This window comes from Ruditapes philippinarum, unplaced genomic scaffold, assembly GCF_026571515.1.
Source record: "Ruditapes philippinarum isolate M1 unplaced genomic scaffold, ASM2657151v2 ctg9798_1_1_1_1, whole genome shotgun sequence".
Taxonomy (NCBI): domain Eukaryota; kingdom Metazoa; phylum Mollusca; class Bivalvia; order Venerida; family Veneridae; genus Ruditapes; species Ruditapes philippinarum.
Window position 1 is genome coordinate 1 of NW_026864219.1, and position 25,112 is coordinate 25,112.

The following is a 25,112-nucleotide window of genomic DNA, read 5'->3' on the forward strand; positions in this document are numbered from 1 at the left end:
TTAAAAAACTATTCGTGTATGTTAATTATTCACTACACGGCATTGATATAATATTAATTATAACAGTTTTTGACCCGGCATAAGCGGTCTTAAACGTGTATGACCCGAACTGCTAGACTTGGTTTATATTATTTCCTGCTCGACTGAAATATCAACACATGAAGACACTTCATAATTAAATTGCCAAATCTTGTTAAAGTGCCAATCAATTCGAAAATAAAAAGACTGAACGAACAAAATTCTCGTTTGGTAATATAAGAGCGAAAGATTCATACATGTAGATGTTACCTTATATCTTTTCAATGCTACCATTTTTCGACTCTCAAAATTCATGAACAATGATACCATTTAAACCTTTAATCATAAATAACATGCGATAAAAAGACAGAGCAAAAAAAATGTAATTTAGTAAAAGAGAGTAGTATTGTCCGTACTGATTATAATGGTGCATGATTCTCGTGGTTTCTGTCTATATTAATTAGAACAAATGAAAACCTTAAAAGTCGCTCAACACGGCATTTCTTTTTAAAGTAAGCTCGACTTGACATGAAGTGTACCTTAATGATAGTGGTAATCGGGATCTACCGTCCAATATTATTATACTATTTAACACCGGCTGCAGATAGTAATAGATTAAGTATATAAAACGAGTTAGTTACAAGGATATATCACTGGCCGAGGCGACAACGAGGGATGTTTCTGCTAAAAAATATGGCGAAGCCGTAAGGCCGAGACAATCTGTTGCAGAAACATCTCGAGATGTCCCCCGGCCAGTGTTAAAGCCCTGTAACTAACGAGTTTCATAAAAAAATCAGCAAAATAAAAATACTGTGTGCACCTCTCTCCCTTGTGCCCTTTCACTTTTGTTTCAAATAGAAAACCCAGATAAAATGAACCAATACCAGCTCATGTTGTCGTACGCTACCTTACAGCTATATATATAAGGCAGTTGTTTGAAGTTGTTTTCGCTGTCTAAAAAAGAAAAAGAAAAAGGGAATAAAAACAAGATATACAACCCTAGAATACTTAAAGACGTCAAATGTTTAGTGATGGCTTGTGGAGAAAGTAATGTTGATTCAAGAATTAAGGGATTTTTCAGTGGAAATAATTCATTCTGCGGATGTACCTTTATATTTTAGCAGTGATATAAGAGAATAAATTTCATTTCATTATCTTTGTTTATATAAAAAAAATATTTTTATTTATTTACTTTTTTGCTGCTTGGAATGTTCGAACCCCTCCTGCCCCATTGGAACCTCTGTGAAAAAACTACACTGATATATACAAGGTGCAAAAAAAAAATCAAAGCACAGAAGGCGCTGAATTTGTTTGGGTCTCAGAATGTCAGAAAGGTGAAGGTTGTGTGATTATAAACCAATTTGTTTTTGTACAGTGCCACCAATGCTTTCCAGTGTTTTAACTGTAGTAAATTGGCTATAAGACTAATTGCAACACTGATATTCAATTCAATGTTTATTTGACTTAATTAAAAAAAACGAGTTGGCCTTAACTGGGATTTGAACTCCAGACCTCTCGATTCCTAAGCGAGCGGCCACGGTGAAGTTATAAGTTAACGGCCTGAAGAAAACCATATAATTCTAAATTAGGGTTTGTAACTCTTATTATTTCGACGCTAAACCTGTTGTTTAACACAGATGTAAATAATCATGGAGCTTACTATAAGCATGTATATCTATAAAGAATAAAACAATATTAGAAATCTTCGACCATTCGGGAACTTTTTTGCTTGAAAATTAATGCGCCTGTCATTTGACAATCTTTACGCAGTGATCTCCCCTATTTTTTTCGGCGCTAGTGTACATATAAAGGGAAGTAACCCCTTCAAAAAAGCGGACTACTTTCGGCATTTGCAATTAACAGCATCAGAGTTTGAAATTTCGCTACCATTATTTGTTTGGTCTGACGACCCAAACAAATAAAAACCTCAACTGTTATATATTAGTTAAGGTTTTTTTCTTATATGAATCAATGAAAAAACTGCACTCTTAAATATCAATTATACAGTCTTTAAATGCTCATTGAAAGTGTACTGAGTACAATGGATTAGACAGAACAAAGAAAAAGCTCCAAACCATGCGATAATGTACTTTAAAGGTTCCAAAAGGGGTTTGGTGTTCTCACCCACGTAGATGAGAATTGTGAGCGAGAGAATACAGGAATCCTTTACATGAAACATCAAGTAAATTTAGATATACTATATAAATTCAGAAAACTAAGCGTACTGTAGGAATTTCTTATCTGCACTCTACATCAAGGTGCATAAACGCCAAGTAATTCTGAGTCAGGACGCCGCAACATTATTTATCAGACACACAACTGACAGTGGAACATGATGCACGTGAAAACAAATAAAATGTAACGCAAGGAAACACTTTGATATCATCAACGTTTATCACTGGATCCAAAAAGCATGATACATTAAATAACCAGAATATTGTGCCAACGATTGATGGATTACTGTACAACATTATTGGCATCTTTAGTGAAAAAAAATCATCAAAAAGTAACTTAGCATAGGATAGGAAAAACATTTAGTTTTAGTTATACTTTCATCACATGAACTCTATGATTTTATCTAAATCGGGAATATTTTTGTCACTTACAGAACAGACAACAGAATATTTATTTTGGCTTATACATGTACAGGGCTTAATAATGAAAATATAATACATAAAAGTGTATGCAAATGAAAATGGCAAGATATTTTGTAAGGAAAAACATAAACATCAAACATCTGTAAACATCAAATGAAAGTAGCAAATATATTACATACAAGACAACAATTGGTATTATAAAACATCGATAATAATATCGGTTGTTTCTTACTTTCAGAGCTCTTGAGATAAAAAGACAGGGAACCAAAATATCCTCAAATTAAGAGCTGGCCAATTTATTGTCCATTTGATACACTTCCGGCCGATCACTTTTGAAAACACTCGTGTAACCGTAATGCTCGCTTTGCGAGCAGGCCTGATTGGGCCTACTCTTGGGACTCTCTACTGTACGCTGGCTCTTTCACAGTTTGGTGATCTGTCGTGATTCCGTTTGTTGTTTTACACCCGATCTGCATAATTCTTAAAATATTTTTAGATATCTGCTACAAAATGCTTGATGACAATAGTTATGCTCTTGGCATTGAAGTTTCACAAAGGAAGACTTCCATGTATTTTCCTATACAGGATTATAAAAAGGTAAGAAGGTTTCTAAAAATATCCGATTTAAAAGTACATACTTTTTTATAAAAAAATCGAAGAATGCTATGCCACATTTTTCTGCAATTTCGTTACGAAATACGGGGGGGGGGGGGGGGTCATATTTTGATAAGTGGCATCCACTCAATTTATCTATGATTTGCACGCGAAAGTACATGACTGTATGATTTACTGTTGGAAAGATTATTGATTTTTCTAACCAACATCTATTTTCGCAAGATTTCCATGTGCAATTTTTTTAGCAGGTCATCATTGTGTACACCGACCTTACTGACCTGTGTGAAACCACTCTAAGCATGATGGGACCACACTACTTTTTACATGGCGGCTTGAACTCGGAAGTGATGCAGCATGTATCTATTCCTTGTTTTTTCAATGAACTAATCTAGTCCATCATGATCCTGTTCAAGGGTGTCAATATTAAGCGAAATGAAAAAACCAGTTTATACTCGACTTTTAACGCAAATGGGGCCATTTGAAAAAATAAACTTTTTCCATACCCTGTTGGCAAATTAGCCATTACATCATTTTCACTCAAAACATGCATCAAACACTCTTTCTGACAATCCTTTAGTGGTTTCACAAACCCAATTTCGTTCAACGCGCGTGATAGTATTTCGCCCATTGTTAGTTTAAAACCGAAAGAGAAGGTAGTTTTGAATATTTGAATAAATAGTAACACAGTCGAACTATCATTTGCACTTGCAATATTAAAATCTGGAAAACAGTGATCCCTTGGAAGTAATAAACAATTTTAATCCCTTGAAAAGATATATTGTGTTTTATAAAATAAAATCATCATCCCTACGCGGACTTCTTTATGTCGGAGTCAATTTATCCTCATTTGGGGTGAGCAATGCGTCGTACGACACAGGTCGATATTTGAGAAACCGGTGTGTACACCATGAGCAGGTCATTTATGTATACTGGTTGTAAACATGGCTTGCATCCTGATTCGAAAGAGAAGCAAAGAGCTTATTGCAAAAATCGTGGGTTATTGGGTAAATACGCTTCAGAAATAAACACGGATCTAGATTAAGTTTATGAAGAAAAAGCCTTTTCGTATCGTAGTCAGGTGGGTGTCAATGTTTAAGGAACGGTGAACTAATGTTAAGGATGATCCCCGCCCTGGGCGGCCAATTTCCGCTATCGCTGAAAAAGATATCAGCAGTGACAAAGCCATAGTTAATGAAGATGCAAGATATACCTTGGAGGAGATATAGGGCCTTAATGTGTCATATGTGTTTTCCATCTTGAAAGAAATGTTAAAGTTCATGAAAGTGTGCGCCAGTTGAATCCCGGATTTGCTACTTCTAACCAGAAAAGGGAGCGCGCTGAAAAAAAGCCTCGGCCTTATTGACTAGGTTTAAAGATCGAGACCCTAGACGCCTTAGAGAAATTGTCACAGGGGATGAAACGTGGATTTATTTTTTTGAGCTCAACAATAAACTAAATGACAGCGATCGTTCAGTTATTGCTCGACGTAGCAGGAGCGTTAAGAGTTATGTACGCTCTATTTTTGACAGTGATGGAATAGTGGCCCGTGTCGCTGTGCCTGTGAGGGGTAGTGTCACTGAAAATTTTTACCGTGACTATTTTCTCGCTGTTGTAGTTAAGCACTAAATTACAAAGAACCTAAGGTCCGGAGTGCGCACTATCAAATACTTCGTGACAATGCACCTTCGTATCGGTCAGCCTTGGTTCAAGCTTAATTAAAGGAGCAGAGAATTAAGGTTTTGCTACATCCCGCTTAAAATCCTGACCTCTCCTTGTGACTTGGTAAAATCCATACATCAAATCTTGCCTTTGCGGTCGCCGTTTTTAAACCTGTAGTGCCGTCGGAAGCGCTCTCTTCCAGTGTATAAACAGTATACCCAAAGAAAATGCGTTTTCTAAATGGATTCTGAGGCTGGAAAAGTGTGTAGAGATCCATGGTGAATATTTTAACTAATCTTTTTTTCACATGTATAATTAGAATATGCACCTCGTTAATTAGAATATGCCCCTCGAACTTCAAAATGATATTGCTAAAACCTAATGTTGCTATTACTTAATGATCAACCCTTGTGTTTATTTTCACTGGCATAAAGTTATTGTTGGCCCACTTAATCATACAAGCATCATTGTGCCTTGCCTTCCACAATATCGACACTTATTGAACGTTTGTGTTGGTTTCATCACATTTTAGAAGGCTCTTTCACACTGTCGATGGCACCAGTACTTCGTCGATGGTTAGATCGAATAGATTGTAAGATTAAATAAATGCAAGTATGCTTTTTTAACTAAGCTCTTTGAACTATTTCTTTTTGTGTTGAGAAAAAGGGGAGGTTAGGATAATTGTCCACGACGATAAAGTGGACAGACATTAATCTTTACGTAAAGAAATCATTAAAGGGTGTGTAATTCGTTGTGAGAGAGCATGTTTTAATCTTAAGCCAGTGTTTTTGATAAAGTATGCCCTAGTGAACAGAGCAGTTCTCTATATTTCTTTCCCAGGGTACATGGTAATACAACATGGGGATATACTATAAACAGATACAATATGATAAACAAACTTCCGATTGTACTTTATCATTTGATGAATAGTGTTTTAATTCAAAATAGTATGAAGATTCAGTAACATTTATAGATAAAGATGTTAATTTTGGGGGAATCCTTCAATAAAGATTTAATGTGCACATTATTCATCTGATGATATAGTTCTTATCTATATAAGTATTAAAAAAAAACAAGAGGGCCATGATGCCCCTGAAGTCGCTCACCTGTACATAGGCCCCCGGAGCAAGGCCAGTTTAAAGCCCGGGGCTTTTATTTGAACAAACTTTGTAGACAACCATTAGAAGATGTTTCATGCTAAACATCTAAGGTCTAGCTCGTTGGGATTTTTAAAAGAAGATTTTTTAAAGTTTTTTCTTTACACATATAGTTAAAAACAATGACACACCTGGGGCAGGGCCAGTTTTGACCCCAGGGCTTTTATTTGAACAATCTTTGTAGACACTTACTAGAAAATGTTTCATGCTTAATATCTAAACTCTAGCTATTCGGGTTTTTTAAAAGAAGATTTTTAAGTTTTTGCTATACTTGTATAAGGAAAATCAATGTCCCCCGGGGCGGGGCCAATTTTGACTCCAGGGCTTCTATTTGAACAAACTTTGAAGACACTCACTAGAAGATGCTTCATGCTTAATATCTAAACTCTTGCTATTTGAGTTTTTTCAAAGAAGATTTTTCAATTTTTGCTATAGTTTTACACATATAGGGAAAATGAATGACCTCCGGGGCGGGGCCAATTTTGACCCCAGGGCTTTTATTTGAACAAACTTGGTAGACATCCATTAGAAGATGTTTCATGCTAAATATCTTAGCTCTAGCTCTTTTGGTTCTTTAAAAGAAGATTTTTTAAGTTTTTACTATATGCATATAGGGAAAATCAATGACCCCCTGGGGCGGGGCCAATTTTGACCCCAGGGCTTTTATTTGAACAAACTTGGTAGACACCCATTAGAAGATGTTTCATGCTAAATATCTTAGCTCTAGCTCTTTGGGTTCTTTAAAAGAAGATTTTTTAAGTTTTTACTAAATGTATATAGGGAAAATCAATGACACCCTGGGGCGGGCCAATTTTGACCCCAGGGCTTTTATTTGAACAAACTTGGTAGACACCCATTAGAAGATGTTTCATGCTAAATATCTTAGCTCTAGCTCTTTGGGTTCTTTAAAAGAAGATTTTTTAAGTTTTTTTCTTTTAGTTGCCATGGCAACCAGAGTTCTGCATGGAATTAAATTCTTTGAACAATTTTCAAAGGTGACCACCAAAGGAACATTCCTGTGAAGTTTGGATGAAATTGGCTTAGTGGTTTATGAGGAGATGTCATTTAAAGTAAAAGACGACGGACGGACGGATGTTGATATCTCTTATAGTTTTAGAGTTATGCCCCGGACAAGATTGTTCTATAAGAGGAGATAATTAAAAAACCGGGCAAAATAGAGTCATGGTTCTTTGACAGTGCACTCCCCCTCAATGCCCTCTACCACTGTATGAAGTTTAAACAAATTATCTCCAAGGGTTTTCAAGTTATGCTCCGGACAAGACAATGGAGGGACAGACGGACGTACGGACAGACGGACGGACAAGGCGCCGACTATTCCCCCGAAATTTTTCGGGGAGCATAAAAAATAAGAAGTGCAGAGTAACAATTCTTGTGCAATGCACTTTGGGTCATTGAATGGAGCATGCATACCAAGTTTGGGGTCAATCCGATTAATATTGACTATAAAAGTTATGCTCCGGAAAAGCCCTTGGGGACACCACTGCTGCTGATGCCGACACAGCTGACAAAAGTAAAGGCGACACAAAAAGTAGGAATATTTAACTGTCTTACCTCATTAAATACATAATGATTTGTATTGCTGACCAACCTGTAAATTGCATACTAATTATACAGTCAATGCACAGTCAATACATTTATCTTCCATTAATAAAATAATTGGTAAATTTCGTGAGATGCACGCAGTAAGATGTGATTAAATTTAATTTGTGTCTATGAAATAATCATATTGACCTTTATTAAGCGCAATAGAGTAAACTACGGGTTTATAATTTCTAAATATCCTATGTCTTGTAAGATCAAGACTGCATATGTCCTTATTTCTTTTCTATTAATATAACTATTTCAACATTATTGAAGCTATGATTGTTTTTTGTTTAAGCTGTTCTTTTTTTGTTTTTGTTTTTAAAATGTTTTGCACTCACTTATTTTGGTAAAGACTTTACTCTTTTGAAAATAGGGGTAATCTGCTGGTCATGACAAATCACCATACCAAGTTTGAAGTTCCTAGGCCTAAGCGTTCTTAAGTTATTGATCAGAAACCGTTTTTACTTACAAGGTCAATGTGACCTTGACCTTTGAACCCTTGACCCAAAACTCAATAGGGGTCATCTGCTGGTCACGACCAATCATCATACAAAGTTTGAAGTTCCTAGGCCTAAGCGTTTTTAGTTAATTGATCGGAAACCGTTTTTACCTACAAGGTCAATGTGACCTTGACCTTTGACCCCTTGACCCCAAAATCAATAGGTCATCTGCTGGTCATGACCAATCACCATACCAAGTTTGAAGTTCCTAGGCCTAAGGGTTCTTTAGTTATTGATCGGAAAGCATTTTTACCTACAAGGTCAATGTGACCTTGCCCTTTGACCCCTTAACCCCAATATCAATAGGGGTCATCTGCTGGTCATGACCAATCACCATACCAAGTTTGAAGTTCCTAGGCCTAAGGGTTCTTTAGTTATTGATCGGAAACCGTTTTTACCTAAGAGGTCAATGTGACCTTGACCTTTGACCCCTTGATCCCAAAATCAATAGGGGTCATCTGCTGATCATGACCAATCACCATATCAAGTTTGAAGTCCCTAGGCCTAAGGGTTCTTTCGTTATTGATCGGAAACCGTTTTTACCTACAAGGTCAATGTGACCTTGACCTTTGACCCCTTAACCCCAAAATCAATAGGGGTCATCTGCTGGTCATAACCAATCACCATACCAAGTTCGAAGTTCCTAGGCCTAAGGGTTCTTTTGTAATTGATCAGAAACCGTTTTTACCCAAGAGGTAAATGTGACCTTGACCTTTGACCCCTTGACCCCAAAATCAATAGGGGTTATCTACTGATCATGACCAATCACCATACCAAGTTTGAAGTTCCTAGGCCTTAAAGTTCTTTAGTTATTGATCGGAAACCGTTTTTGCTTACAAGGTCAATGTGACCTTGACCTTTGACCCCTTGACCCCAAAATCAATAGGGGTCATCTACTGATCATGACCAATCACCATACCAAGTTTGAAGTTCCTAGGCCTTAAAGTTCTTTAGTTATTGATCGGAAACCGTTTTTGCTTACAAGGTCAATGTGACCTTGACCTTTGACCCCTTGACCCCAAAATCAATAGGGGTCATCTTCTGATCATGACCAATCACCATACCAAGTTTGAAGTTCCTAGGCCTTAAGGTTCTTTAGTTATTGATCGGAAACCGTTTTTGCTTACAAGGTCAATGTGACCTTGACCTTTGACCACTTGACCCCAAAATCAATAGGGGTCATCTACTGATCATGACCAATCACCATACCAAGTTTGAAGTTCCTAGGCCTAAGGGTTCTTTAGTTATCACTCGGAAACCATTTGGTCTACGGACCGACGGACCGACAGACCGACGGACCGACAAGTGCAAAGCAATATACCCCCTTTTCTTCGAAATGGGGGCATAATAATTGGTAAATTTCGTGAGATGCACGCAGTAAGATGTGATTAAATTTAATTTGTGTCTATGAAATAATCATATTGACTTTTATTAAGCGCAATAGAGTAAACTACGGGTTTATAATTTCTAAATATCCTATGTCTTGTAAGATCAAGACTGCATATGTCCTTATTTCTTTTCTATTAATATAACTATTTCAACATTATTGAAGCTATGATTGTTTTTTGTTTAAGCTGTTCTTTTTTTGTTTTTGTTTTTTAAATGTTTTGCACTCACTTATTTTGGTAAAGACTTTACTCTTTTGAATAACATGGTTTAATTAAATTAATATCAATTAATGTCATTTCAGTGCTATAAAATACTATAATGCAAAACTGGACAAATCAGTGTTTCTAAGTTGTTAAATATCCATGTAGACAATTTTGCAAGACTTGGCCATTTTCATTAAAATATACTTCAAATATAGAAAAATAGGTCTAAAAAAATGGGTCATAGACCAAAATAGCCATGTTACATTTGTATAACAAATATCATGAGGCAGTGATGTTAGGAAAATTTTCTAACATTGACGGTGGGGGACTAGGTGTTAATGCTGTATACTAAATATCAGAGGCTGTGATAAGTAGTTGCTGAGAAAATTACGAAAATTTACTACCATTGACCATTAATGCTGAAAATTTATCCAAGTCCGTTAATAGGAAGTGTATGAGCGACAGACCTGAAATCTAATCCCACGGTATGGGACCACATGTTAATGCTGTATACCAAATATCAAGAGGCTGTCATGGTAGTTGCTGAGAGTTACGAAAATTCTGCCCCGAACATTCAGCATACTGAGACTCACCCAGTTTGTGCAACATTAGTTTTATACTCCATATTAATTCTCGTAAACAATAAGTTGTATATATTATTCATTGAGTGCTATAATTTAAGTATTCATAATTGACAGGTCAATAAAATCAGACTATACTCACTAAGCAGGATTTTCTTCAGAATATAAATTTTAAGAGATAATTTTTATACCCTCCATCTGCTCAAGGCTCAAACCCATCTGTCTGTCACAGGTAACTTTAAATAGCATGTGGGACAGCCAGCATGGGTCTTTTTGCCAAACAGATGAAAACTTCTTACAGTCTTACAGTCATAATACAATCACTTCTATCCTGAATTGATACTAAACACTAATTTTAAAGTACAAGGTATGGTCAAAAAGTTCTCGACCTGATAAAGTACTTCTTGCCACTACACTGACATTTACACATGGTACATTGATATAGATATCTTATTGAAGATTACTGACCAATAACACGTGGTTTTACACAGATTAAATAACATAAAACACACTTTGATAAGTAGAGCATATCAAATAACGAAAATCAATGAGTCATGGGGCAGGGTCAATTTTCACCCTAGGGCTTTTGTTTGAACAATCTTGGTAGACATCCACATAAAGATATTTCATGCCAAATATCTTAGCTCTATTGATTTCGGATATATAAGGATAATCAATGATCCCCTTGGGTGAGGCCAATTTTGACCCTAGGAATTTTATTTGAACAAACTTGGTAGATTAGAAGATGTTTCATGCTAAATATCTAAGCTCTAGCTATTTCAGATTTTTACAACAATTTTTTTTAAGTTCTCACTATATGCATAAAAGGAAAATAAATGACCCCCAGGGAGGGACAAATTTTGACTATAGGGCTTTTATTTGAACAACTAGGGCCTTTATTTGAACAAACTTGGTAGATACTTACTACAAAATGTTTCATGCCAATTATCTAAGCTCTTGCTCTTTTGGTTTTTTACAAGAATTTTTTTATTATAAGTTTTCACTATATACAAATGAGGAAAAACAATGACACCCGGGGGCGGGGCCAATTTTGACCCTAGGGCTATACATCCACTAGAACAAGTTTTATGCCAAATATAAGCGGTAGCTCTTTCAGATTTTTACAAGATGATTTTTTAAGTTTTTACTATCAGTATATACTGAAAATTAAAGAGCACCTGGGTGAGGCCAATTTTGACCCCAGGGCTATAATTAGGTAGCTATCAGCAGGGAAGATGATGGCTTCAATTTTTAGGATAGTCGGGGGACAATCATGATTGACTATCTTGAGAAAGGTCATACCATAAACGGTACATACTATGCAGACGAATTGAGATGTCTGCGTCAAGAAATCGCGCGTAAAAGGAGGGGCAAACTGACTCAAGGTGTTCTGCTCCTGCATGACAAGTGTTAGCTCACACATTTCAAGTTGCAATGGCTGCTGCAACTGACTGCGGCTTTGAAATTCTTCCCCATCCCGCATATTCTCTGGACTTGGCCTGCTCTGACTTCCACCTGTTTCGGAAACTGAAAACCAAGCTTCATGGAAGATGTTTTGCAAGCAATGAAGGTGTCATGGAGGCAGTCAATATTTTCTTTGAGGACCAAATTATATAAGAGTTCTATTTTTGAAGGGTTGAAAAAGTTGAAACACAGGTGGGCAAAGTGCATTGATGTAAAGGGGGATTATATTGAAAAGGAAGACCATTAGATGGGTTCTCTGACTACCGGAAGTACATTCAGGGCCAATAACTTTTTAATCAATCCTCGTACAACTTTATTTTCATTGCAAATTTCTTGAGTTCTTAATAAGTAGGAATTGAAGACAAAAAGTAGGGAAAAGTAGGAACACTTACAAAAATAGGAGAAAGTAGGAAAATTAGACAAAGTAGGAACAACTTAACATCCTGCATTCTGTGCAGTGGAGCAGAATGTGCAAGTAAACACAACAACTAGGGATGGTACTGATCATTTCTATGAAGTTTCATTGAGATCCGACTCACAGTTTGACCTGTGAAGGCCGGACAAGATTTTTCTATTTAAAGTTCTTGTTGCCATTTTGTGCAGCGAAGCGGAACCTGCCAGCAATGTGCAAAACTAGGGATAGTTCTTATCAATCCTATGAAGTTTCATTGAAATCCACCCACTAATTTGACCTGTGAAGGAAAAAGGAGCGAAACGTACTGGCGATGTGCACAACTAAGTAAAGTACTGATCACTCCTGTGAAGTTTCATTGAAATTCAATGTACAGTTTGACCTGTGAAGGCTGGACAAGATTTTTCTATTTATAGCTCTGGTGGCCATTTTGTGCAGTGAAGCCAAACGTGCCTGCACTGTGCAGAATTAAGGATTGTACTGATTACTCTGTGAAGTTTCATTGAAATCCGGCCCACATTATGGCCTGTGAAAGCCAGACAAAATTTTTCTATTTATAGCTCTTGCAGCCATTTTGTAAAGTGGAACCAAACATGCTGGTGATGTGCACAACTAGGGATGGTACTGATCACTCCTGTGAAGATTCATTGAAATCTAGCCCGCAGTATGACCTGTGAAGGCCAGACAAGATTATTCTATTTATAGCTCATCTATGTTAGACTTTATCAAAAAGAATCTATGTACGTAATATCATATCAAACATGTCCAACGTTTAAAATTTAATGTATTATGATGAAGTATTATGACACAATGATAATTGTAATAAAGCACTGACGCGATATGAATGTAAGATACAATGTCATATGTAAAAGTCTAATAAACATATAACTTAAACGTTATCACACTCATTTTCTTGAAAACATGGACAAGCAAGTTATGTATTCATATATGACAAAACAAACATATTTTAGTAACTCTAAAATATGTTGTTTAAAGCAGCAATTCTGCACATTCATGTTTATATTCATAAAACATTTTGAAAATTTATTGAAAAGTAAATTATTATCAAGTGAACAAAGAAAGTAATTTACATATTTTAAGCGGCACTTACAATCCACGTATATTATCAAAAACAGGTCGAAACATGAAAAATAGCCCTCAATACATATTAGTCTCGCAATAGAAATATGGTGATAAATAATGCAGTCAATAGTCGCACATAACACGCGTATCATTTCTTGAATCTTTTTACTTTTATAAAACCTTAGAACATATTTCTCAAGTTTGATTTTCTTGAAATGTTTTGGCTGATCTGGAGGCATATAGCTTTAACTAACAGACCTTGTTTATATATAATTGTTAATATAATCTTTTCTATTTTATACTTTATGCTTTTGAATGGATTGGCCAGGGACGTACAAAAGAATTAAGACAAGAATAAATACTTTTAACATGTTATCTATGCTAGTATATCATACATTAGTGTACTTTGCATGTATATGAAACCTTTATAAAAGATAAATAGACAATACATTATAGAAATAATATAATAAGTCTGTAAGATTAATCTACCATTTTACGGGACAAAGGATAGGGAAAAAAATCGTTCAAAGCATATCATAACGCATTTCTTAGACTGTGTGTAAGGTATACTACCTTTTTACGGGACAAATAGTTTGAAAAATCGTTAGTGTATTGAAATAGTGCATTGCCATTTCCTTAGAGTATTTCTTTTGCTTTAAAGTTTACATACAAAAAAAAAACACAATCTTCCTCTTTCTGTGGAAACTACTTCCTTTTCTCATTAACTATGTTGCTAAATTGCACGTGCTTGGTTGAATTATTCTGCTGTTTATACTCTATCTGGATTGTCATATGAAAACTTTAAATGAATATTTGTACAAAAGCATGCAATATGAAAATAATCACACTTTCCTCCTGGGGGAACAATTTTTTATCATTAACTATGTTGTTTTTATTATTTTTTTTGTTGCTGCTTTTTTTCGCGTGATTGGTAAACTTCTTCAACTGTGTATTTTCCAAAATGAATTGAAATATGTTTACATGTATTCTTTGAGCAGTTTTGCAATGTCTTCATGCTTGAAACGTTTGGCGTCATCATAGGCAGTAAAATCCCATCTGAAACATACAGAAATCATTTAAAAAGTGTATATTTCTAACACTTAGATTAATTTTAATGACGTTATGTTTCACTCTATACAAATATTGTCGGCAAAGTGACTGGACTTGGAAACATTATTCATACAATTTAAACTTAATACTGTGTTAATAAGAATGTGTAAAATATCTTTCTCACAACGTAAAAAACGTAAGATTTTTTTCTTCCGAAGCATTATGAACAATTTACTGGGAAATGACAAAATCCTTACGAAATATTCATAGATACATTGCACATGTACTTATATGGAATTAAAACTTATTTATTACATGCTTTTCGGTGGTTTATAGAAATATACCAGTGATATAAAACTGGTAATTTCACTGTTTGAAACAGTGAATTTACCACTTTGATAATTTCACTGTTTTGAATTTAAGCCCCTTACGTTGTTTCAGTGAAATACGCAGATCGCAAATAGTACTTTCACCTTGTGAACACCAAAAAAGTTCATATTTCACTCGTGGCTGCGCCACTCGTGAAATATACCTTTTGGTGCTCACTCGGTGAAATATATTCCGATCTTACACTGAACTAAACAAATATCCACTATATTGTAAACAAAATACTAAAAACTCAAGTTCAAAAAAAAAAAGGAAGACCTGTCTTTAAGATGAGCGTTCACCCCGCATTTCTCAAGAAGGAATCGGACAATTGATTCGTGACCTTCAGCTGCCCCAAGATGAAGAGCCGTCCTGCCGTCATAGTCCGCCAAAGACATGTCCATCCCGAGCAAAGCATACCTGGAATAAATTAAATCTAAATATATCTTTAAATAAAGATAAAATTAGATGATAATATCTAAATTAATTGCCTATTGTTTTTTGAACGGATTTGTCAATTTTAAATGTGAATTATATGTAATCGAGTCTTTTTTATAGAAGGCACATTATGCCTCAGACGAACATTTTTTTACTTCTTAAGAAAGGGTCAACACGAGTTTTACAACATTTAAATAATGGTTTAAGAGCATGTTAGAAGATTATTACCTGAAGAGAATAGCGGTAAATGTGAAATTGTATGTCATAAAAGTACCAAATGTAAACAAAGTATTATTTTGACTACCATACAAAGTACTAAATCACTGTAACTGTTCTAAATGCGAAAAAAGCAACAAAAGCAAAAGTAAGTTAAGGTAATCGGCCAATGAGTACTTTATTGTTAAGTATGATAGTACAACAAAATAAAAAGTCTTTTAGAAATAAAATTAAAAGCACTATGGGGCATAATGGGCCTAGGAAATAATATTAAAATTGAAAACATTTTTGTAATACTCCTCTAAAATCTGATACATTCTATGCATTAACAAGTCTATCACCTTCTCATAGCAGTGACATCACCATTGTAGGCACTAAATAGCAAGCTGACAACATCTTGTGCCTTGGACTCCACGGCTCGACCTCGAGGATCATACTTCTTATTGGTGTGTCTCAGATTGTCGTAGTTGTGGAAATTGAAATTCTCTACTAGTTCCTAGCAAAAAGAACAAATGATCACCATAAATATCGATCTGTCACTCTCTGGCACATATATCCTGAATTTAATATGTCGAACCCTTTTGTATTTGCACGACACTGCCTATTTTTTCTTGTTCTGTTCTGCTGTTATCAACAATACCTTGTTAAATAAGACATAAATATTTAATGTTTATTTACAATTTCATGTCCAAGCTATTGCGGTTGTGTTTTAAAATAAACAGTTATTTTCCTTATTCAAGCGTTCTTACCTCGCAGAACTGTACACCTCTACTGCTGTTTCCCCACTGATCTAGCGGTGGGGACCAGGTAAAGATTCCCATTACATTGGGAATTACAAGCATGACACCTCCAGCTACCCCTGACTTTGCCGGTAACCCAACCTGAAATATAACAAACAATCCTTCATAATTAGCATCCAAATAAGCTATTAGATTTATTATGAATCAGTAAGTATTTGGTTCTGTGACAGAGTTTACTGGATAAAGTAGCGAAAAAAAAAATGTCGGATCTACATTTATTCTTAAGAAATGTGCTGCCGTAAACATAATGTATTCAAATTATACAATAATAAAATATATTTGTAATAGAAGAGATGAGCCACTCTACATATGTATTTTAATATCAAAATAACACTTTTTTGTAAATAATTACCTTAAAAGCAAACTGTCCGGAATAATCGTACATGCCACAGGAATGCATGAGTGACAATGTGTTTTGTACAGCCTGAGGATCGAGCACATTGTCCCCAGTTGTAGGACAGATGCCGCCGTTAGCCAGGGTGGCGGCTATAACAGCACCGGACTGTGCCGTCACTTCTATAGAACAAAGCTAAAACAAAAGCAAAACGATAATATATTAATATAACTAAGCGAATAGATATTATGTTATTAATATAAACTTATTGCGGATATTTAAAAAATGTATGTTTTACAAATAAGTTTACATTAATACATACCTGTACATCTATACGCTGCTAACTGTTTAAGATGTCTAGCCACTTAGTTCTTATAAACTGTGCCAAGAGTTTCTTGATCAACAAAATATATAATGGCATACTTGAAAGTTAGTAGATCAAGGATTTTCACAGATCGTGCCTCTGGAGGAAAACACTGAAATAATATAATCAAATGATAAGTGAAATGTAAAATTTAGTATGCAACACAATACCGTAGACAACTCGAAATCAAGTATTATTTGTGCAATATAAGCGAACAAGATGATCAAAGACAAAATAATTAAATGTTTACTAATATACTGTTAATATTTGTGCAAAATAACCAAAAAAGATTTTTGTTTGTTTGATTGGGGTTTACGTCACACCGACACAGTATATGTCATTTGGCGACGTTCCAGCTTTACTGGTGGGGGAAGACCTCAGGTGCCCTTCCGTCTATTATTTCAGACACGAACAGGCACCTGATTAGAACCACCGACGTTCCGTAAGGTATCTGGATAGCTTCCTCACATGAAAGAATCCAAGGTCCCTTTCGGGATTCGAACCCACAGTGGTGATGGGCAACTGGTTTGAAGTACTCGGCCACGGACGCCCCACCAAACAAGAAGATCATACATAAAAATAATTAATTATTAACTAATATACTGTAAGAAACACATCAACATCTGATAAAATAAATGTATGAAATATATTCTAATCAAAGGTTAACAAATTAGAATCAAACGCTAAAGAAAAAATAATATATCATACATTATTTTCCCTCATGTAATAACCCAATGCAAAATTCCTGTCAGCTGTAGCTCTCTCCGATAGGTAACTGTAAGTCAAAGAGATCAAACACTGGTTTGTGTGTAAAGAGGTTGATAAAAATGCTAAGGAAATTAAAAGCTAATTAAAAGATACAGAAGATAAATGGAATTTAGTTTGTTTTGAAAACAGATGCTTTGAAAGTGAAAGCTATTGCTTTTAAGAATGTGAAAAAGAATAAGCTCAACTTTTGGCTGACTCATGCAATGGTTTGGTTTGACTTTGGATCTGTCAAGTTGCTGTTCCTGAGTTCCACAACATGAAAAGTGACACAGAACATAAAAGAATTTAAAAGTGTTTTATGTTTGTTTTATTTTACGACGCACCAGCAGAGTATATGTCATATGGTGCTGAAACTGGAAAAAATAATTTTGGCTAACCTCCGGTGTTACAAACTTCAAAGCAGCACCAGGGGTCAAAACCATTTCACCTGCTAGAGATAAGAGATGCATAGACTCCAGTTATTTGGACCCATTTAGTCGCCTCTTATGATCACGCAGGGATAATCGGTCACTGCAATTCTTATGGCTCAACCATTAAAGGCAATCCCTTAGCCAAAAATAAAAATCTTCTTAATTATGCGAGATCATGTTTGAGATAACTTAGTATCTTAATAGGATTAGATAAATTTGTTCTTTGGAGGACATTAAACTTCCTTAAATGTAATGACAGCAAGATGAAAGAAAACTCACACCGAATTATTGAATGAGACGTGCTCCTGACCTGCTAACCGTCGTAACTCATCCATTGCCTGCGGATGAGAACATGTTATATTAATAATAACAATTTGGTTATTACACATTAAAGCTTTTCTTGACATTGAAATATCTCCAAAGTAAATGAGGCATCAAATATTAGTATATTTATCATATGACACGTCCGACCTAATTTTGAGAGAAAATTCATATAATATTATGTTCAAAATAAAGATCAACACCGTCCTATGTTTTTGTTATTATCCTGTTGCATTAAGTACAATATGATGTACTTTTCTTCAGCCTTATCCCTATGAATAAATGTGTTCTTACTGTAAAATTAAACAAAGCCTAATTACAAATCTTTTACGACAACGTTCACAATTCATGATAAACCAAAAGCACTAGATTTATCTTACCTTTTCTACATATCTCAAATCAGGTTCATCATTTTTCCGAGTCTACAAAGAAAAAGGTTACCTGGTCTCCCTCTATATATTATATATCAAACTCTCCGGTTTCTTATATGACCATGTTTTTAAATGACCTTACCCTCCGATGGAACGAAATCTTACAATCTCAAAAATGTCAAAACCAGGACAGTTTTCTCTTCATAAAATACTGTAAGTTTCCTTAGATGTCATTTTCAATTTTTCATTTTATACATTAAAAATGTTTTGGTTCATTTTCAACAGCGTCATTTGATGTTTTCTTTACAATGTTGCTTTCTAGAAACAAGAAAGGTATTATACAATGGGCTACTATAACTGTTCTCGAATGGTACATGTTTGTCTATTTCATATTCATGTGTTGTTTTTATTCAAAATTACACACATGTTATGGGGAAGTGATGATAAGATGCATTTATATAAACAACAACATGATATTTGTACGCCACATCTGCAACAACAATGAAACCAATAAATATTTCGTAAAAAACAGTCAAACAAAAGATATTACAAACTCACGTAATCAAATCTATCAGCAATGACCAATCCCTTCTTTAGCAATGACGAAATCACAATAGCACCTGCATTAATCATTGGATTGTGTGGTTTGTCTGAAGATATAAACCGAAATATCAAAGTAATTACTTTAAGCTACAGATTCATCTTCTGCTTTTGCAGTACATTTTTGGTTATAGCAGCCAAATGGCATTAATGCTGTTTCGAAATAACAGAGAATTGCTAAAACAATGAAGGCTTCCATCGAAACATTTCGACGACTCCGTTGAAGAAGCGGAAAAGAGGATTTTAATCAGTGACTGTAAAAGATGTGTTATCAAGTCATGAAAAAGACCTATCACAAGTCATGGGTCACAAAGTTACAGACTTTACAGATCAATTACATATTGCCACGAAGATGGCAGACATTGGGTACAAGCAAAATGCTTACGTTGATAGTCGAGTGTTAGCTCGTTGAATGATCTCCCACTCGGTTCCTGACCCACGTATTTGTGGACCACTTCTGGGGATAGATCATTTAATGTCAAGGCGTAGTTCAATGGTTTTACAACCGACTGAAGACAAAATTGTATGTTCGTATCTCCCAAGTCATATCTACAACTCGGAAAAAGAGTATTGAAAGAACATGCATTTCTTTATGTAAAGAAAATAGGTAGATTAAACGAAGAAAAACTTCGATTTATTTTTAATTTAACTTGCATGAGACGAATTTATGTTTTTAAGCTTACTGTTTAAAAGAGAAATTACCTTTAGGTGTTCATTCCAAAGCAATCGGTTTGATATTTTGGCATATGATACAAAATTAGTTTTATCCTAGCAGATTTGTATCAAATGAAACATGGATTGTAATAAATGCTACATGTATTTAATGTGTTAAAATGTTGTCTTAAGTATTTACTTAAATAATGGACATAGTATTTTTTTTAGTTTATTTATTCTTATTTTCTAGTTTTCTTTTTCATTTTATTTATTTTGTTTATACCTTTGACCATCTACTGTACAAACAGAAACACCCCAGTGTTCTGGATTTCCACGTGCAAGTTGTGGGATATATTGTGCTGGCTAGTAAAGGAAAGAAACTATTTCTGGTTATTTTGGTACAAATGAAAAAGGCGCAGCTAGTAATCTGTTGTCCTTGAACAAAATTAGTATTACTTTGCATAACCCTTTTTATCAACACATTACTTTTTTATCAACACATTAATTATATAACTAACTTAATTAACTTTTATCAGGTTTTGACTAATAACATTCATTTATTCATTTGCATTGTTTGGACGTTTTTTCATATGACAAAGCCTCTGTACACTACTTTACAATGGAACAATTTGGATTTTGTACCATACTAAGCTGCATCTAAAATGACTTTGTACTTGATATTACTATAAATACATCTTTTTATTATAAACTTACTACATTTAAATCCTTATTATAAAATGATAAGCAGAATCTCACCTGACCGCGGTCATTTTCTTTACATGACTCGTAGATTTTGTCTATAATGTCTGTAAAAGGCTTGAACTCCGGTATCACAAACTGGCTGGTCAGGGCTTTTGATATAACAACAATATTGTCCAAAACGCAGCTGAAAATGAAAAGTTATTCCATTCGGCTATTCTTCACGCTTCAACTTTGTATTTTTATTTGTCTATAATCATTCATTTATCTACTTTATATATCAAAAATATGTTAAGCAATACTACATGTATATATTTAACGTTTTATTGCTTTTCATTTTGTCATATTTTATTTCCCTCGTCCTCTCGGAGGATCGGTGGTATTTTATCACTTTTTGATATGATTTTGTTTTCCTGAAAAAAAAAGACTTTTATAATCATTAATTCCAATTGTCCAAGTAATTGATGTAAAAAATATCTAAATAAATAACCTTAAACACACAAAAAATGTATATTTTTAATTATGCTTATATTATCTTACTCGAGAAAGGTTTCTTTGTCCACCAATCCTCTCAGTTCATTTTCATTATGAAGTTGTCTCTCCAGAACCGCCCGGAATTTTGTCATCGTCTCTTTTAACCGGAAATCTGTCCCTCGTAAACCAGTCTCTTCAAGAAGCTGTTCACAGACAGAAATGATTATAACATGTACAAAAAGATTTGTTGCTGGAATTTGATATAGATTTTATCAAAAAATTATGTATGTCAGTTGTACACAGAACCCGTTAAGTATGAAATTATGCCAACGGATGTTTTTTGTTGTTGTTTTTTGGATGGGGGGAGGGGGTTGGATTTTACGTCGCACTAACACAGTATAGGTCATATGTCGACTTTCCAGCTTTACTGGTGGAGGAAGATGTCAGGATTATTTCAGACTACACCGGCACCTGAGTAGAACCACCGACGTTCCGTAAGCTAGCTGGATAGCTTTCTATGTAAAAGTAAGCTCCTGTGAAATTTATTCATGTCTTTATTTTACCATTCTTTTTAAAATTACAAAAAGGTCTACGTAATTCTGGTCTTGCTTTTTTCCATATGATTTTAGATGTTATCAGATAATTAGAATGGGATCAAATATCTTACTTCTCAACATTTTTTGTATCATGACATCATATAGCATAATAAATTTTTATGACAGGTCAGCTTGTGTGAACACTATCACATTATGTTATTTTCGTGGGTGACAAATGGCATGTTAATCTCAATATGATATACCATGCAATATTCTGTCATAAAAAAGTCATTTTCATTTTTACTGACACAGATTTTGTTTTGCTTTATTAGAGACACTTCATACATAGTTTGTAGCATACGAACAACAAAAAAAACACCAGCAATTTATCATTTTCTGTTTTTATACTTACTGTATAAAGCAACATTGAACTGTTTCTAGCCGGTAACACAATTTTTGTTTGCATCTTGCAAAGTACGATTAATTATATTTATAAAGGGATGGGCGAATACTAAAATAGCATTTGAATATTTCGTATTTCACATATTTCATTATGTTTATATAAGATTTTTTCGTTAGATAGATGAGAAATGTTTGATTAAACCCTCTTCTAACTAACCATAAGAATATGAAAACAACATGATTGTGTGTAATAATCTTCATATCTATATTTACAAATATTATATTATATATTTATTATAATTTTCCAATATTATCTTTACATAATTTTTATAGAGTTATTGACTTACTTATTTCTATAAACATGATAAGTAACGAGATAATTATTTAAACATTAAACGACATTGAAACTATCTTAAGTTGAAACTACTTTGATTAAGCATATACATGGACGGCAGTTGTAAATGCAAACTAACGTCCACCCCCCTAGCACCGACTTGGGCATATTTTAGTATGAAAATGGTGGTATTCAGATTCAAGGAATATCCACAAATGTATTGATTTAGCAGTTATCATGGAACCTTCATTTTGATATTTTCCCGTCATTCCATCAAAAGCGTTGCAAATAACTAAAATAAAATAATATGTGTTATATGAACTAGAAAGTAATTGGCGGTCCGAAATAGAAATTTGATAGTGGTTCAGAAATTTGGAAGGCTGACGACTTATCTTTGGGTGATAACATATAGTATTCATATACTGACGGCATCACCAATAACAAAATGGAAATCGAAAGAACTAAAAATATCAAATATACAACAATAAAATAAACAAAAAAGAATTCCTAAAGAACTCCCAAAACGACAAAATTGAAATTGTCTCAGGCTCGGTTTGATTGACTCTGTTCATTACCGTCCAAGCCCCCGGTGCTCCCTAGCACCGGCTAAGGCAGAATTTAACATTTAAACATGAAAATGGTGAATTTTGAATTGAATCATCTAAAGATGTGTTCGTAAAGTCATGTCGAACTATCTCGAAATACAGAAGTATAACATCTGTGACTGAAGATACGGGGATGCATATTACGACCGTAAAAATGTAAAACAACGCTGATATAACATTAAAACGTTGAAAATGAAAATGGCTTAAATATTTATTCACTCTATCAAAATAGATATTTTTATAGCGAGACAACTTACGTTATTAAACCTGTCCATGGAGACAAGACCATTGTGATCACACAGTAAACTAAACAATTTCTCCTCAAAGTCTTTCATTCCAGACGCAAGAAGCTCCCTAGAAACAGCACATAAACACAGTTGAGATATAACGTTAGGGATTATGTAAAAAGAATGTGGATAGGCTGATCCTAAAAATGATTTTGATCAATTATATAAATTGTTCATGATATACGGGCATAGATAACCTGCCAAAGAGGTGGAATCCAGTCCGTCATTGATCACAAAGGATATTTCTTTGAAGGAATGTAGAGAGGTAAAAAAAAATGAAATATTTTTTTCTTATTATTTAACAGATTACATTACATAATGTATGACCCTCGTACATACACAAAGAACGTTACGAGATATTAGGATATAATTTTTAACTTTAATCGGTGAATCGTGAACAAAATAATTAGCGTTTGTCTGTCTTATTATTCGACATGATCAAACGATTGGTGCGTTTGCAAATTATGACGTGAGAAAAGTCGGTGTATATGATTTAATAACCATAAGGAAGATTTGCGCTTGTTTCAATTGTTCAAAATTATAACGATATATTTGTTTCAACTGTAAGATATTGTTAAATGGCGTGTTCGAATTTATTTATAGGCAACGGGGTATAAAACTGTATGATGTTATTAAATAACGTGTTCAAATTTATTTAGGCAAAGGGAAACAAGAATATTGACTCGCTAGTAATACGGTTTACATACAGATGTACAGATATGTGGATTTTGATTATTCCACTGATGAATTGCTTAAATCTCACTTAATACATTTTTGGTTATGTACTTGGATTTTTTTCTCTAAATGTGATAAATATCCAATTTAGTAGTTCTTCAGTGTAAATGATTTACATTTCAAGAATTTCAAATTTTACATCAATCCGGTAGAGATTCCTTAAGCTTCTTAGAGAAAACTAAATACGGATTACAAGTATTTGAAATAATTAAAACATATATCCGATGCATGGATTGAATTCTCATTGTATGTTTGTATGATAATACTCAAATCAACCCACATTTGATACAGACATTTTCGAGCTAATGAATAGACCCAAAGTATCTAATCATTCATAAACTTGATTTTAAACCAAAAGTAGATCTGTACCATATACATCAAATACATGTATACTATAAGTAAATGAATGACAGTGATGAGCGGCATATGACATCAAATCTACCTATATAAATCTTCAAAAATAGGACCAGCCTTACAAACGTATCCAAGTATAGCGTGAACCTGAACTAAATAGATATCATCAAAGTTTTAGAAAAATGAGCTCAAACTGTACCGCGTCTCTATATATAAACTCATTTTTTCTCATTTTTGTTAAGCACTGGTATAATTTGAATAGCTTTATATCCGTTTTTTTTCTTACTTTTAATTTTTTTATTAATTTATTTATTTATATTTTATATATTTGTTTATTTGTTGTTGTTTTTTTGTTGTTGTTTTTGTTGTTTTGTTCTTGTTGTTGTTTTTGTTTCATGAATGTTTCAAATGAGGGATGACAACTTTATATACCGTTTAATACATTACGAGTATAGATAGTAATTAATATAGTAATAAAAGACGTATTTAGCAGATTTTAAAAAAGTTATATGGATTTTAATAAAACTGGGAATAAAAGATTTCTACATTATTTCAGCGCCTTCAAATGAAACTCCAAACGATATTACAACATTATTTGTTGTAATGGCCTACCCTTATGATTAATGATGATACAAATCTTGTTGTTGGTTTTACGGCGTACCAACACAGTTTAGGTAAAGTGGCGCCTGAACAGGAAAGATGACTTTGGCT

General features: G+C 34.2%; 1 protein-coding gene across 1 annotated transcript; it reads right to left on the bottom strand.

Moving 5' to 3' along the window:
* Positions 1-13,606: 13,606 nt before the first annotated feature.
* On the bottom strand, positions 13,607-23,512 carry LOC132724851 (glutaminase kidney isoform, mitochondrial-like). Its single transcript, XM_060709807.1, has 15 exons — positions 23,283-23,512; positions 21,215-21,351; positions 20,732-20,861; positions 20,259-20,338; positions 19,707-19,870; positions 19,280-19,371; positions 18,731-18,772; positions 18,309-18,367; positions 17,560-17,626; positions 16,868-16,963; positions 16,506-16,682; positions 16,103-16,234; positions 15,695-15,849; positions 14,979-15,119; positions 13,607-14,339 (listed from the first exon to the last, which is right to left on the bottom strand). The coding sequence occupies exons 1-15, from the start codon at positions 23,358-23,360 to the stop codon at positions 14,261-14,263; spliced, it is 1,629 nt and encodes a 542-aa protein (XP_060565790.1). The 5' UTR covers positions 23,361-23,512; the 3' UTR covers positions 13,607-14,260.
* Between the last annotated feature and the right edge of the window lie 1,600 nt (positions 23,513-25,112).